The sequence below is a fragment of the Natrix helvetica genome (genome assembly GCF_964273705.1).
Source record: "Natrix helvetica genome assembly, chromosome: W".
Classification (NCBI taxonomy): Eukaryota; Metazoa; Chordata; class Lepidosauria; order Squamata; family Natricidae; genus Natrix; species Natrix helvetica.
Genome location: NC_138555.1, coordinates 48,474,638 through 48,489,725, shown reverse-complemented (window position 1 = coordinate 48,489,725; position 15,088 = coordinate 48,474,638). Strand labels below are relative to the sequence as shown.

Below are 15,088 nucleotides of genomic sequence, written 5' to 3'. Positions count from 1 at the left end.
TCTTTTGCAAGCTTAAAATTTCTTTCTGCTGTTGAAGTTGTGCCATTATCTCCAGATGACAAACACTGCTGCTCTGGCTTAGAAGGTTTTTACAAGATTAAGCATAAATTCACAATAAGGTCTTATTTTCACTTTTCTCTGGTTAAAGATATACTTCAAAGGAACATCTGTATGCTTTTCTTCTTATTACTCTCTATAAACAAACAGTGAGACCTTGAAGTGCCAAGCCAGAATAATCAGTGAGGAAAGTAAGAGTGTTTAGTTTCCAATACACAAACCTCCAGCCTCCGAGCAGCAGCGTTTTTCTTTCCCTCTGTTGTAACAATTTTCTTTGTTTCCTTTTGTATCTTTTTTATATTCCACGTTAAACAAAAGTCAAATTCTTGAATGAGTTAGAGAAGAAAAGGGGAAAAACACCCACAGTAGTGAAGAAGTAGAATTTTAGTCCATAGGTTACAAAGAATAATAATAAAAGAAAAAAAATAGAAGAAGAAGACTTAATCCATTCGTTTTAAAAGGCTTGCATAAATTCCATCCATGAACATAGCATTTAAAAAGCAAGATAACCCACTGTCCAAAACCATTCATAGCTTAATTCTGCCGCTTATTTCTTCTGTTCTCAAATTTAAATTAACTTTAAGTTTTTTATAGGCAGTCTCTTTTAAAACGGCAAAAATTCCTCAACAGCTGGAAACACTTTCTCTTTCCGTATCCTTCCATTTTGGAGCCGCCCCGACTTCATCAGCCTAATGGCTGGATTTTTTGTCGCCGGCTTGAAGAACTTCTCTTGGATCCATCAGGGACTTTGCGATGTCCCTGAGATCAGCAAGATGTATTCTTCCTGTTCACTGTCTCTGCGGGACAGTTTAGGTCCGATTGGACCACCCAGCGGAAAAAGTATCCTCTGTGGTCTCGGAGCATCGAGACCACACGTCCGTATCGTCACAACGTTGGCTCCTCCTCCCCAAATGGGGACATTTTTCATTTTTCACAGCTGGTTAGAGATGTCTGGATGAAGCTGAGGCTTCATGCTGGCCTCTAGTTCCGGGGTTGGGTGGAGAAGGACAAGAATCCAAAACATAATTCCATCAAGCAAACTTTAGACTGCTTGTCATGTCCTAATTGCTTATGGCAATATTTGTAGCCTCAAAGGATTGAAAAATTAAGTCATGAAGATTCTATGCATTGAATGCAAATATTAGGGGTCCTAGCCTTGGTTGCACAGTTTCATTGCCGAGCAGTACCATGGTTCTCACCTTATGCTTTCCATTGGATCTGGTCAGAGGTGGGTTGAAAATCCCGGTGCTACCAGTTTGCTCATGCTTGTGTGCACGCTTGCGTGCATCCGCAACACTTCTGTGCATGCGCAGAAGCGTCCGGGCGGGTGGGCAGAGCCTCCCACCACCACCACTACCAGTTTGCCCAATCCGGGCCAAACCGGGAGCAACCCACCTCTTAATTTGTTCAAACAATGTTGTCCATCCAAATCCTCAGTGCTCCTCTCTTTTTTCCATGTGTCCATTGTTTTGCATATGGGGTCATTCCATGTCAAGTTGTCTGATTTCAGAAAAGTGCCCAGCTTGACCATCATGGATTTCGGTGAAATTTGGTGTGAACATGCACACACGTTGGTAAAGTGTTATGTGTACTGATGCAATACTTGCGGAGATATAGTCATTTGTGTGACCCCATACCGCAGCCTTCTACAGTATGACTCTGAGGGTTCAGCAATTTTGAGACATAATATCTCCGGCAATATTTTGTTGAGAGAAACAAAACTTGGCCATCTTGTACAACTTGATGTGCTGTATTAAACAAAATAAGAAAAGCATTCTCATGAGCGATCTCCATCTAGATAAGTTGGAGCAAAGTTGGCCGAAAATGACTGTCTCGAAAAAAGCTTAAAGTTTGGCTTTTTATATCTCTGGAAGGAATGGTATGAGAAACATGAAACTTTGTGTGTAATAACGTAGCAACACAAGGATTCCAAATATAAAATTTCATTCTCCTACTGCTTTCCAATAGTTCACAAATTAAGTGCAAAGTTGACGGTTTTTGTAAAAGTGCCAAAAATAGGGTATTTTCAGTCTACTTTTACAGAAAAAAAGACCTTCTGGAAACTCTGTTAAATCATCCTCATTAGAAAGAGCATGTTTCAAACCCCCTAAAAAGTAGGGTTGGTGTGTCATCGCTGATGTATAAAGCCCTAAAAATAGGGACAACGTTGAGGACGTCACATGCATTCTATTATTGTTTCGTCTTGTTTGTTTTATATAGACATCATTACTACTATTACATTGCATTGGTCCGTGGTGACATTGTCACTACCAGTTCAGGCACTTGACCCAGAAACCCCATTGCCATAGCAGATATGCCCAATAACTGCAATACCAGCCACAAGTGGGTTTCTTGGTTCAGGATCCCAAGCCTGTAGTTTGGTTTCTTCCTCGAGGTTCCAAAGCCTTGTGTGGGTATCTGTCTGGTTCCCAAGCTGACAATTGAGCAGCTTATCCTAGGTTCTCAAGCCTAAAGTGGGTATCTTATATGGTTCCCAAGCCGAAGTCCGTACTGTTCATATGAACTGCCAATTCCAACTATCACTTATTATTGAATTTACGTTCCACGTTCTTTAGCGTCGCTTCTGGGAATTGATACTGTCGACCTGACAATGTAACTGAAGGTGCTCGAAGCACGCAAATAAGATGTGGTTCTGGAACCCAACAAACCTCTTGTATTTCAGGCCAATAAAATGAATGAGCAGGGCCTCGCGGATGCATAAATGTTACCAACGCATCATTTTGTTCAATCGAAATTTCCACAACATTACTTACCCACCATTTTTTTGTCATAAATGCAGGCAACATAACAACCGGGAAATATGTCAGCCAATTTTAAATTGTGATTGACGGTATTGGACATTTTGGCCACAAAGTTAATCATGTCATTTGAAACTTTGCTGACAGAAATCAAATTTGAATCAACTGGCACAAACTGGTGATGATCTCTTGTGCCAGCTATTGTGCTGCTAACTTTCCATCTTTCTTCTTGCAGCATCCTGCGTTCTTCGATTTCTTCCTTCGGAATGTATATATATTTAATCTCATGAATGTTTCACCATGTGATTTTGTTTCACCAAATCACCATGCGACGGAGTTGGTGGCACGACTAAACGTTTGGCTGCTTGAGCCAGCCTCCAGAGAACATCAACCAACCAAATACTGATGCCGACAGATCTGTTCAACTTTTGCGACAGAAACATTCACGGAATTAAATAAATATATGTTCCATGACCACTTGACATGGAATGACCCTATGTTTACCTAAGCATCTGTGTTACGTGCCTATGCAAAACCCCAAACCATGCCCAAGGAAATAAAGTATGGCTTGCCTGGTTGCAAAATTGAAATCTATGTGTAGACAACAGTGTGTGCAAAAACAGGTAAGTGTCAAACGGAGTGGTTGGTGAAATGTTTGGATATTGTTGCATGCCAAGGAAGCTCGGCTTCCCATTTGCACATGCAAAACTGGTGCTAATGGGACAGAAACAATGAAATGCATACCTGGTTCAAGCTGCAGGTGAACCTAAAGAGTAAGTGTGCAATCTGCTGCTTAGTTGCATTTAATTTAAAGAGTTGCACGTGAAAATAAACTGGATAGTCTCCTTGCTTCTTAAGTTTTGCTTCATTCAAGTGATTCTGTACAATTTTACAGAATTGTACAGCAAAAAGTAAAAGTTTACTTGATGTGAGCAAATCTTAGAATGTACAAACTGTTGTAGGTAAAAATGAACCGATGAGCACAGGAAATCTGCACTTTTCACGTGCTGTTATTCCTTTTGCTCCGTGCTGCTTGTCAAAAGAAAGGGTGAGCACATGCCAATTCTATGCAAAACTCTCATTCTGCACACAAAGGAGTAAATGTTTACTTGCACAAGCTATCCTGCTTAGCATTTCCAGCCCGTGTGATCAGATATTTGTGTCTTTCTTTGTTCCCAGCTCTGATTACCGCCTGAGACTGGCTGGGTATGTGAACTCCAGTGCTCCCTGGAGGAGGTCAGCTCTGCTCTGCTTTCACTCCAATCTCACTTGTTGCTTTAAGTGTGGGGTTGGGGGCTGCTGGCGAATAAGAAAGGAGGCCTTAGGACATGGCCCTCTGTCTATAGTCAGCGCCATTTTCTCTCTCCTGCTCAGGAGGACTGAGTTGGGGCATCACACCAGGATTATTTGGATGTGTTTGCATGACCCCTCTGGTTAATTTATTAAGTCAGTTATGGAATCATAAACTAATCAAATTAGCTAGATTAGCACATCATTGTTTGGCCAAATCATTTGACCTTGTTTCTGTTCATTGTGTCATGTGAACACACCATATGTGTAGCAGGGCTGAGCAGCAGCCATCTCTGATACAAAATAACTCTTTTGAATGAAAGTACAGGTAGTCCTCGACTTACAACCTTTCATTCATAGTTATGATGGACTCAAAAAAGATGTACTGACATGACCGTTGTATCATCCCTGCAGTAACGTAATCACAATTCAGAGACTTGACAACTGGCTCCCATTTATGACCAGTTGCAGCATCCTGTGGTCGTGTGATTGTGATTTGCAAGCTCTTTTGCCAAATCCCAGCAAAAAACACCCTTTGAGGAAGCTGGATAACCTCAACAACTGCGTGATTCACTTAACAACTGTATGATTTGTCTAATGACAGTGGTAATTTGCTTAATAAACAATGTCATAAAAATAGTTTTAAAATGGGGTACGGCTTGGCATACAACTGCAACGACTTACGATGGAGATTCTGGTCCCAATTACGGTCATAATCAAGGACTATCTGTACTGAATTATGAGAAAGAGAGAGAGATGGTGTTGGGCTTCTACAAGCTAAGACATTGTACCAGATTTGTAATAAATTTAGTGCAATGTTCTGATCAGAAAGTTAATGCCTCTCTGTTACACACTGTGAATATGTAAAGCATGATCATCTGATAATAGGAGCATGTTTTGTAGAGTGTCCCTGGGATGACATGTAATGGCTTACTACCTGCATGCAAACATACAAAAGCATTGTAGGTCTGCAAAGTGCACACTGGTATATGGGGTGGTATACTTGTACTATACCTTGAATCATCCATTTCCAATTGCAGTATGTATATATACTGAAGTGCTGCAGATAGGCTACACAAGCACAACAATGGATCTTCTGGTATTCATTTGTATTGGTCTAGATCAGCCTTCTGCTATTTGGTGGTCTTCAGATGTATAAGATTAAAACTTTCATAATTCATAGACAGCATGATTAGTTTATCTAGAGAATATCAGGTTGGAGATGGGTAGGTGGATGAACAGAATGATAGACCAACAGATCAATATCCAACAAACATACATACTATACTTTCATAATATACTGTATGCACCTCAGAATAGTATTCGTGAGTTGTGTGTTCTCCGCTACTTTCTATTAATGGAAAAGAGTATAGAAGTATTTTTAATAAAACAAATATTAAAAACAAATTCCATGCATATTAACAATAGCATACATTATACCAGGGTTTTTCAAACTGAATTGTTTGAATTTGATGAGGTTCCCTGAGAAACTAAGAGAAAACAACCCCTCAACTAACTTGAATATATAAAGTTGCATAAATAAATTATATGCACAAACTTTGTTTTATTGGCAATGTTTATTCCTAGTTTGCTTTTTGATCAGGGATTCCAATGTTTTTTAACAGGTTCTACAGCCTGAAAAAATTTGAACTCCCCCCTGCCCTCAGTTATATGACACATGTGTCAGCCAGATTTAACTTGGAACATATATTTAAATTATGTTTCACATATTCCTTCATCAAATAGCATGTTAATTACATGCATTACATTAATATTATGAATATACTTTCAATGGTTTGACCCTCACATGCACCGTCTGGAATAAACTCTCATTTAATACAGATCATGCTACCAAGAGTCTGTTATGAGCTATAACCAATGAATCCTATAACCGACTATGCATTTACCTTTGGAAGAGCTCCCGAGTTTGCGTTGGGAAAGGAGAGCAGGCCTCTCCACCCTTCAGCATCCTTAGGTCACCTCACTCCGTCCCAGAAGCAAACACCATTTTCAGAGCAGCTACAATGAATCATGGCCCTTCTCCAATGTGATGAGCACAATGAAATGTCCCTTCCATTGGGAAGAGGTGTGTGGAGACAAAGGCGTGGGGCCCTGTGGGGTAAGATGCAGGCCCCAAGGCCTGCGGAGCCCAATGGGGCAGGAAGCAAAGCAGGAGGTGGGAGAGGCCTTGAGAGGCCCAGAGTAGGCCACATGTGAACTAGGAAGGTACTGCATGCAAACCTGGGGTTGCCCTAGGCCTTCCAGGGCTTCCCCTCTCCCTGAGGCACCCCATGCTCCACTTAATGATCACATCAGAAAAAGAAGAGGTGGGGGTTGTTAAGCAGAATGATCATGCGATTGTCTCACTTAACAACCATTACAATTTGCAACCATAATGGGCAGGCTCCATTAAGGTTGTGGGTCAAGGGCTACCTGTAAGGGCCTAAAGACCTGGCTCTGCCAGTTCGCCTAGTTGGGCAGCCAATAAATTTTATAAATAAAAAATAAATATGTAATGACAAGCTGCCTGCCAAAGCAGGTTTTAGTGTGCTGCGGAAGTAAGCATGAAGTGCTCCAAAATCTCCTGGTAGACCCTGGACTTAATGAAGCACAGTGGACCTGTTGTGGAAATTGAGGACTCAAAGACCAGCTCTTTGCAATGCAAGAAAGTTTATTGCGCAGGTTCAAACAGCTAAAACAGCATATGGGGGTTTGAACCCCGAACAGTCTCAAACAACAATCTTATATAGTCATTTTGACGTAAGCATATACGCAGGCATACATTTGCTAAATTGATAAAAGGAGAAATGGAAAAGTACAGAAAGAGACGAGAATAAAAATACGTCAAGGAACATTTAACATCTGCGAGACAAACACGGGACTATCCCCTGTCCTAGACAGATAACAGGATACACCCCTCATGGTCTGTCTGAACATACAGATAAAAATATATAAATGTCATGCCTCATTGATCCCACCCTGCCTCTGTCTGCAAATATCTTTTTCCTTGACCAGTCTTTGCAATGTTATAATGAACCAAAGTCTGAACCAAGATTCAGGGCCTGTCTTCCCTCCTTCCTTAGACCAACACCAGCAGATGACATGGCTCCCCAAATCAACACAGACTGTGGAAACTTCACACTGGATTTCAAGCATCTTGCAGTGTGTGCCTCTCCATTCTTCCTCCATACTCTGGGTCCTTGTTTTCCAAATGAGATGCAAAAGTTGCTCTCATCAGAAAAGAGGACTTTGGACCACTGAGCAACAGACCAGGTCTGGTTTTTTTTAGCCCAGGTAAGACGCTTCTGACATTGTTGTTCAGGAGCAGCTTGACAAGAGGAATACGACCTTTGAAGCCCATGTCCAGGATCCGTCTGTGTGTGGTGGCTCTTGATGCACTGACTCCAGCCTCAGTCCACTCCTTGTGAAAGTCCCCAAAACTTTTGAATGGCCTTTTCCTGACAATCCTCTCCACGCTGCAGTGATCCCTGCTGCTCGTGCACCTTTTTCTTCCACACTTTTCCCTTCCACATAACTTTCTATTAATGTGCTTTGATACAGCACTTTGGGAACATCCAACTTCTTTTGCAATTACCTTTTGAGGCTTTCCCTCCTTATGGAGGGTGTCAATGATGGTTTTCTGCACAACTGTCAGTCCAGCAGTCTTTCCCATGATTGTGATTCCTACTGAACCAGACTGAGAGACCATTTAAAGGCTCAGGAACCCTTTGCAGGTGTTATGGCTTAATTAGCTGATTAGAGTGGGACACTTTTGAGCCTAGAATATTGCACCTTTTCACAATATTCTAATTTTCTGAGATTGTGGATTTGGGGTTTTCATGAGCTGTAAGCCATAATCATCACAATGATGACAAATCACGGCTTGAACTATCTTGCTTTGCATGTAATGAGTCTATCTCATATATTAGTTTCACCTTTTAAGTTGCATTACTGAAGTAAATGAACTTTTGCACGATATTCTAATTTTTTGAGTTTCACCTGTACACAAAACACTTAAGTCATAACATGTTCAAATCCCATGCATCTCAGCAGGTATATTGTCGTATGATGCAAGTGTGGCCTGCATGGTTTTTTCTGTATTGCACAAGCACAATCGGCTGTGAGTTGTGTAGCAAGCATGTAAATGGTCACAGTGAGGATCTTCTACATAAATAAGTATGAAATAAGGGGAGAAACAGGTTTTTAGGAGAAGGGACAGAATGGAAAGTCATGGTGGGAATTGCTTTGGTAGCAAAAGGGGTTTTCAAATTAAATTTCTCCTATATACAAGCTGTGATCCCTATAATTATCAGCCTTTCTTTCTTGAGAATAAGTGCATTTTTTAAACCTGCAAACTCCCCTCCCCCCTCTTATGCAGGATATGACCATTATTTTTTTCTCCCTGCATTTTATATATTCTGGAATGATTTGGGTTGGGAGGGAGTTGCTGTATATACAGTGGGCAAAAAAGTATTTAGTCAGCGACCAATTGTGCAAGTTCTCCCACTTAAAAAGATGAGAGAGGCCTGTAATTGGCATCATAGGTAGACCTCAACCATGAGAGACAAAATGTAAAAAAAAAACCAAACTATCACATTGGCTGATTTGGAAATAATTTATTTGTAAATTATGGTGGAAAATAAGTATTTGGTCAATATCAAAAGTTCATCTCAATATTTCGTTATATATCCTTTGTTGGCAATGACAGAGGTCAAACGTTTTCTGTAAGTCTTCACAAGGTTGGCACACACTGTTGCTGGTATGTTGGCCCATTCCTCCATGCAGATCTCCTCTAGAGCAGTGATGTTTTGGGGCTGTCGCTGGGCAACACGGACTTTCAACTCCCTCCAAAGGTTTTCTATGGGGTTGAGATCTGGAGACTGGCTAGGCCACTCCAGCACCTTGAAATGCTTCTTACGAAGCCACTCCTTCGTTGCCCGGGCGGTATGTTTGGAATCATTGTCATGTTGAGAGACCCAGCCACGTTTCATCTTCAATGCCCTTGCTGATGGAAGGAGGTTTGCACTCAAAATCTCATGATACATGGCCCCATTCATTCTGTCCTGTACACGGATCAGTCGTCCTGGTCCCTTTGCAGAGAAACAGCCCCAAAGCATGATATTGCCACTCCCATGCTTCACAGTAGGTATGGTGTTCTTTGGATGCAACTCAGCATTCTCTCTCCTCCAAACACGACGAGTTGTGTTTCTACCAAACAGTTCTATTTTAGTTTCATCTGATCATATGACATTCTCCCAATCCTCTTCTGGATCATCCAAATGCTCTCTAGCAAACTTCAGATGGGCCTGGACATAGACTGGCTTAAGCAGGGGGACACGTCTGGAACTGCAGGATCTGAGTCCCTGGCGGCGTAGTGTGTTACTGATGGTAGCCTTTGTTACATTGGTCCCAGCTCTCTGCAGGTCATTCACTAGGTCCCCCTGTGTGATCCTGGGATTTTTGCTCACCGTTCTTAGGATCATTTTGACCCCACAGGGTGAGATCTTGCGTGGAGCCCCAGATCGAGGGAGATTATCAGTGGTCTTGTATGTCTTCCATTTTCTAATTATTGCTCCCACAGTTGATTTATTCACACCAAGCTGCTTGCCTATTGCAGATTCAGTCATCCCAGCCTGGTGCAGGTCTACAATTTTGTTTCTGGTGTCCTTTGACAGCTCTTTGGTCTTCACCATAGTGGAGTTTGGAGTGTGACTGTTTGAGGTTGTGGACAGGTGTCTTTTATACTTATTTATTATTTTATTATTTATTCACATTTCTAAACCGCCCCCTCTCCCAAAAAGGGACTCGGGGCGGTGTACAGTCCACAATAAATCACAGATAGAATACAAATATACATAGAGCCATAAATATATGTATGTATGTGGAGGAGGTTAAAATTAAGAGTCCTGTACAGAAGAATAAATATGAGGCTAAAAGCCCTAAAAACAATTAAAACTAAAACATTACCCTTAAAATAACCAGATGAGAATATACTACCAGGAGTTCATAGATGTAACATTTATAATCATGCCAGGCCAGCTAGTCGGAACAGGTGAGTCTTCAATTTTTGACGGAAGGAGCGGAAGTCCGAGGTGGTTCTAATGTCGGGGGGGAGGTCATTCCAGAGGGTTGGGCCCATCACAGAGAAGGCTCTACTCCTCGGCGCCGCCCGCTGGCATTGCCTAGTGGACGGCACTTGGAGAAGGCCCTCTCTGTGAGAGCGGATTGGCCGCAGGGATGTATGTGGGAGGATGCGATCCCGCAAGTAACTAGGTCCTGAGCCATGGAGCGCTTTAAAGATAGTAATCAGGACCTTGAAACGCACCCGAAAAACCACAGGTAGCCAGTGCAGCTCGCGCAGGAGCGGTGTTACGTGGGAGTACCTAGTACTCCCCATAATAGCCCACGCGGCTGCGTTCTGGACTAGCTGCAGTCTTCGAGCGCATCCCAAGGGAAGCCCCATGTAGAGGGCATTGCAGTAGTCCAGCCGAGACGTCACCAGTGCATGAGTGACTGTGCGTAGGGCATCCCGGTCCAGTAGGGGGCGCAATTGGCGCACCAGGCGAACCTGGTGGAACGCCCCCCTTGCCACGGCTGCCACATGGTCATCCATTGACAGCCGGGCATCTAGGAGGATGCCCAAATTGCGCGCCCGTTCCACAGGGGGCAGTAGCTCGTCCCCTATGGCCAGCGATGGAGTCAGCTGGCTGAACCGAGGTGCCGGAAGCCACAGCCACTCAGTCTTGGAGGGGTTGAGTTTGAGTCTGTTGTCCCCCATCCAGACCCCGATGGCTTCCAGACACCGAGACATCACTGCGACAGCCTCGTTGGGGTGGTTTGGGGTTGAAATGTACAGCTGCGTATCATCAGCGTACAGATGGTATTCAACCCCAAAACCACGGATGATCTCGCCCAGCGGCTTCACGTATGCATTGAACAGAAGGGGCGAGAGAACCGACCCCTGCGGCACCCCACAAGAGAGTGGCCTCGGGGTCGATCTCTGCCCCCCTGTCAAGACATATTGCATCCGGCCGGAGAGGTAAGAGTCGAACCACCGTAACACGGTGCCTCCGACTCCCATCCCCTCCAGCCGGCGCAGAAGGATACCATGGTCGATGGTATCAAAAGCCGCTGAGAGATCTAATAGGACCAGGATAGAGGAACAACCTCTATCTCTGGCCCTCCAGAGATCATCAACCAACGCGACCAAGGCTGTCTCAGTGCTGTGCCCGGGTCGGAAGCCGGACTGGCGTGGGTCTAGATAATCGGATTCATCGAGGTGATGCGGAAACTGCTGCGCCACCACATTCTCAACAACCTTCGCCAAAAAAGGGAGGTTGGAGACTGGACGATAATTAGCTAGCTCCATTTGGTCGAGTGAAGGCCTCTTGAGTAAGGGCCTCACCACCGCCTCTTTCAAGACGGTAGGTAAGGATCCCTCACCCAACGAGGCATTCACCAGGCCCAGAAGCCAGCCTCGTGTCACCTCCCAGGATGCCAGTACCAGCCAGGAGGGACACAGGTCCAATGAACATGTGGTGGGTCGCAGCCTTCCACGCAACCTGTCTAAATCCTCGGGGGCAACAGAGTCAAACTCCTCCCAGAGTGGACTCACAAGACTCACTGTTGACGGCCCGTCCAGACCACTGGAGGGGGCCCATCCGCTCCGGATCTGAGCGACTTTGTTCTGCAGATATTCTCCAAACTCCTCTGCTCTACCCTGTAAGGGTGCCCCCCGCGTCTCTTGCACCAAGAGGGAGCGGGTGACCCTAAACAGGGCGGCAGGGCGGTTATCCGCAGACGCAATAAGAGCGGCACAATGTCTACGTTTGGCCGCTCTCAATGCCACGAGGTAAGTCCGTAAAGTCCGAACCTGTGTTCGGTCAGACTCGGAGCGTGAGGACCTCCACCTGCTCTCTAGACGTCTCCTCTGGCGCTTCATCACCCTCAGCTCCTCGGTATACCAAGGAGCCCGGGTGGGTCGCTGCCGTAGGAGAGGTCGCAAAGGCGCAACCCGGTCCAAGGCCCCAGCAGTCGCCCTATTCCAGGCGGCCACTAGGTCCTCCGACCGAGCGCGGGTCAGGGCTACAGGTAGCGGCCCAAGCTCCGACTGGAACCTAACTGGTTCCATCAGATGCTTGGGGCGGTACCAGCTTGGACAAACTGGTTCCGCCTCCTCGCGGTGGGGGGTAGCGCCAGGGAAGTCTAGCCGGAGACAGGAATGATCTGACCATGACAGGGGAGTAATGTCTAAGTCCCCTATTCCCAGATCACTCGTCCACTGCTCAGATACAAAAACAAGGTCCAGTGTGTGGCCACCTTCATGTGTGGGGCCCTGAATTAGTTGGGTCAGGCCCATGGCTGTCATGGAAGCCATGAACTCCCGAGCCACCTCGGATGCTGCTCCCGTCGACAGCAGGTTGAAATCCCCCATAACCAAAAGTTTGGGGATCTCCACCGCCGTCTCCGAGATCAGCTCGAGGAGCTCGGGCAGGGCTGCTGACGTATAGCGAGGAGCCAAGTATACAATCAGCAGACCCCACTGCCTCCCTGGGCCCCATTTCACACCAAGTGACTCACACCCGGGTATCTGAGAAACAGTGAACTCCCTCGGGTCTATACCATCCCGTATAACCACCGCCACCCCTCCACCCTTACCCAGGGCCCGGGGCTGATGAAATGCATGGAAACCTGGTGGGCACATTTCCACGAGGGGCAAACCACCCTCGTGACCCAACCAGGTCTCTGTTATTCCTGCAAGGTCCAGCTCCCCCTCAGAGATCAACTCATTAATGAGGGGGGCCTTGTTGGTCACAGACCTTGCATTGCAAAGCATCAGCCGAAGGCCCTGTCTCTGTAGATCCCGACCACCTAGGTTGCGGGGGTTGGTACAAACGACCGGGCGTAGCCAGCAGCCACGGTCTCCCAACTGACCTTGTGATCTTCTTCTTGTCCTCGCATCCCCCCCTCCCCGCGACCGTTGTAATAAAACAACCCTCTACCTGAATAGTTTGTCCCCTCTCCCCCCCCACTCCGCTCACTTCCCTCCTGGACTCACCTGTTCGTGTGGCACTGGCTTCCCTCCTGGCCTGGTTATCCCGCCCCCCCTTCCCAGAACCCCCTAAAAACAGTATAAAACATTTTGCTAAAAAGCCCCTCAGCTTCCTCTTCTTCCACCTCTCGGGGTTCACGAACCCGTCATCAAGGCTGGCCCTTGAGAGAGCCAAGGGCCATACCTGCGAGAGAGGGGCCTCCCGCAGGCAAAGCAGGTCTGTCCTCGAGTAAATTGGTAGGTTGTTGACCATCCCGATAGAGTAGGGGTGCAGATGATATAAAAGTTAATAGTTAAAAACCAGTGGGCTAGAGTCTCAATGGAGGGCGGAGGGTTTTTCAATGTCCAGGTGGTACTTAGAACTTGGAGAGAAAGGGGGGGGGGGGGAGAGCAAGCCATGATTAAATATCCCAGATGGTGGGGGGGAAGGCAAAGGTGGTAAATGGTAAATGGAGGCACAGGATAGGTGATAGTTCCATTCATCTGTTTCATGGTGTATGTGGCCCCCCTGATGGATGGGGGGGGGCATTCTTGGCCCAGCTGCTTGGCTCCCAATGTTAGTCCGCTCGAGCCAGCAGGGGCCCGGGAGGGGGGGAATGGGAGTAGCCAGAAGCAAGTAGCCAGGAATGACAAGATGACAAAATATCCCAAGGGGTCCCTGGCTGCAACTTCCTCCATTCAACCATCGTCGCAGCCATCTCCCCTTGTCTCTTCCAGCAGCCTCCGGCTGCCTCCCAGTCCTTCTCACCTATCAGATGTTTCCTGTTTCTCTCCCTTGGGTCCTTTGATGTTTCAGGGATCTCTCCGGTGCCTCCAATGCCTCCGGGGCCTCTCACCCCCTTCTTCTCACTCTCCTTCAGCTTTTCCGGCTCTTTTCCAGCTCTTTTAGGGTTTTTCGATGTTTCTCTTCTATTCTTGGTGTTTCTCAGCGTTTCTCGGCGCCAGCGCAGCCATTGCTTTTTCCTGCCGGTGGCTGTTTGCAGCCATTTGCAGCCCTCCAGTACTCTCCTCCCTCTGGTCTTCACCGACCACCCTGACGTGCCAAAACAAGCCCGAAACATGCCTGGGTGGTCGGGCTATCGAACTCTCGGCCCCCTCGGATGATACGGGGGCCGGCAGCAACCCTTAACCGGGCGGGAGCTCCATGGTGTTCTTGGAGCTCAAGAGACGCCCGCCATCATCATTGGAAGCTCCTCCTCCTCCTCTCTTTTATACTGATAACAAGTTCAAACAGTTGCCATTGATACAGGTAATGAGTGCAGGACAGAGGAGCCTCCTAAAGAAGAAGGTACAGGTCTGTGAGAGCCAGAAATCTTGCTTGTTTGTAGGTGACCAAATACTTATTTTCCACCATAATTTACAAATAAATTCTTTCCAAATCAGCCAATGTGATTGTTTGGTCTTTTTTTTAATATTTTGTCTCATATAGTTGAGGTCTACCTATGATGCCAATTACAGGCCTCTCTCATCTTTTTAAGTGGGAGAACTTGCACAATTAGTAGTTGACTAAATACTTTTTTGCCCCACTGTAGATGCCAAACAGAATTATAAAGTTTAGCCATTATAAAGCAGTTGAATTAGGGTTGTGTCTGGGAGTGTTTTTAATAGCTTTTTTTCCTGGCATTCTATTTTGGATGAAGATGGATCTTATTTGGGGGGAACCATTCCCATCTGGAACAGTAACAACTCCATTGCAGAGGTATCCAGAGGTGGGAAGTGAAAAAAAATCAAGATGGTAGCCAGAATTGTATGATTGAAGCCCCATCCCCTTTTCATATATGCCGAGAAAAAGTTAAAAGGGGCAGGCCTTCAATTCACATGTTTGTGGCCACCATGTTAACTTTTCAACCACCCCCTTGGGGACACCTATTGTTATGTATTGTATATAGTGTATAATTGTCAGTTTAAGTTTTCATTCTGGTTCTCTGTT

At 45.7% G+C, this 15,088-nt stretch overlaps 1 protein-coding gene across 1 annotated transcript in view; it reads left to right on the top strand.

The window, feature by feature from the left end:
* LOC309400285 (voltage-gated potassium channel KCNC1-like) overlaps nucleotides 1-14,287 on the top strand; it is a gene marked incomplete at both ends in the record, with an annotated part of 52,290 nt that extends 38,003 nt beyond the window's left edge. The window contains one exon of the mRNA XM_081968697.1: nucleotides 14,088-14,287. Coding sequence (XP_081824823.1) covers nucleotides 14,088-14,287 — 200 coding nt within the window. The remainder of the gene's footprint in view (nucleotides 1-14,087) is intronic.
* Between the last annotated feature and the right edge of the window lie 801 nt (nucleotides 14,288-15,088).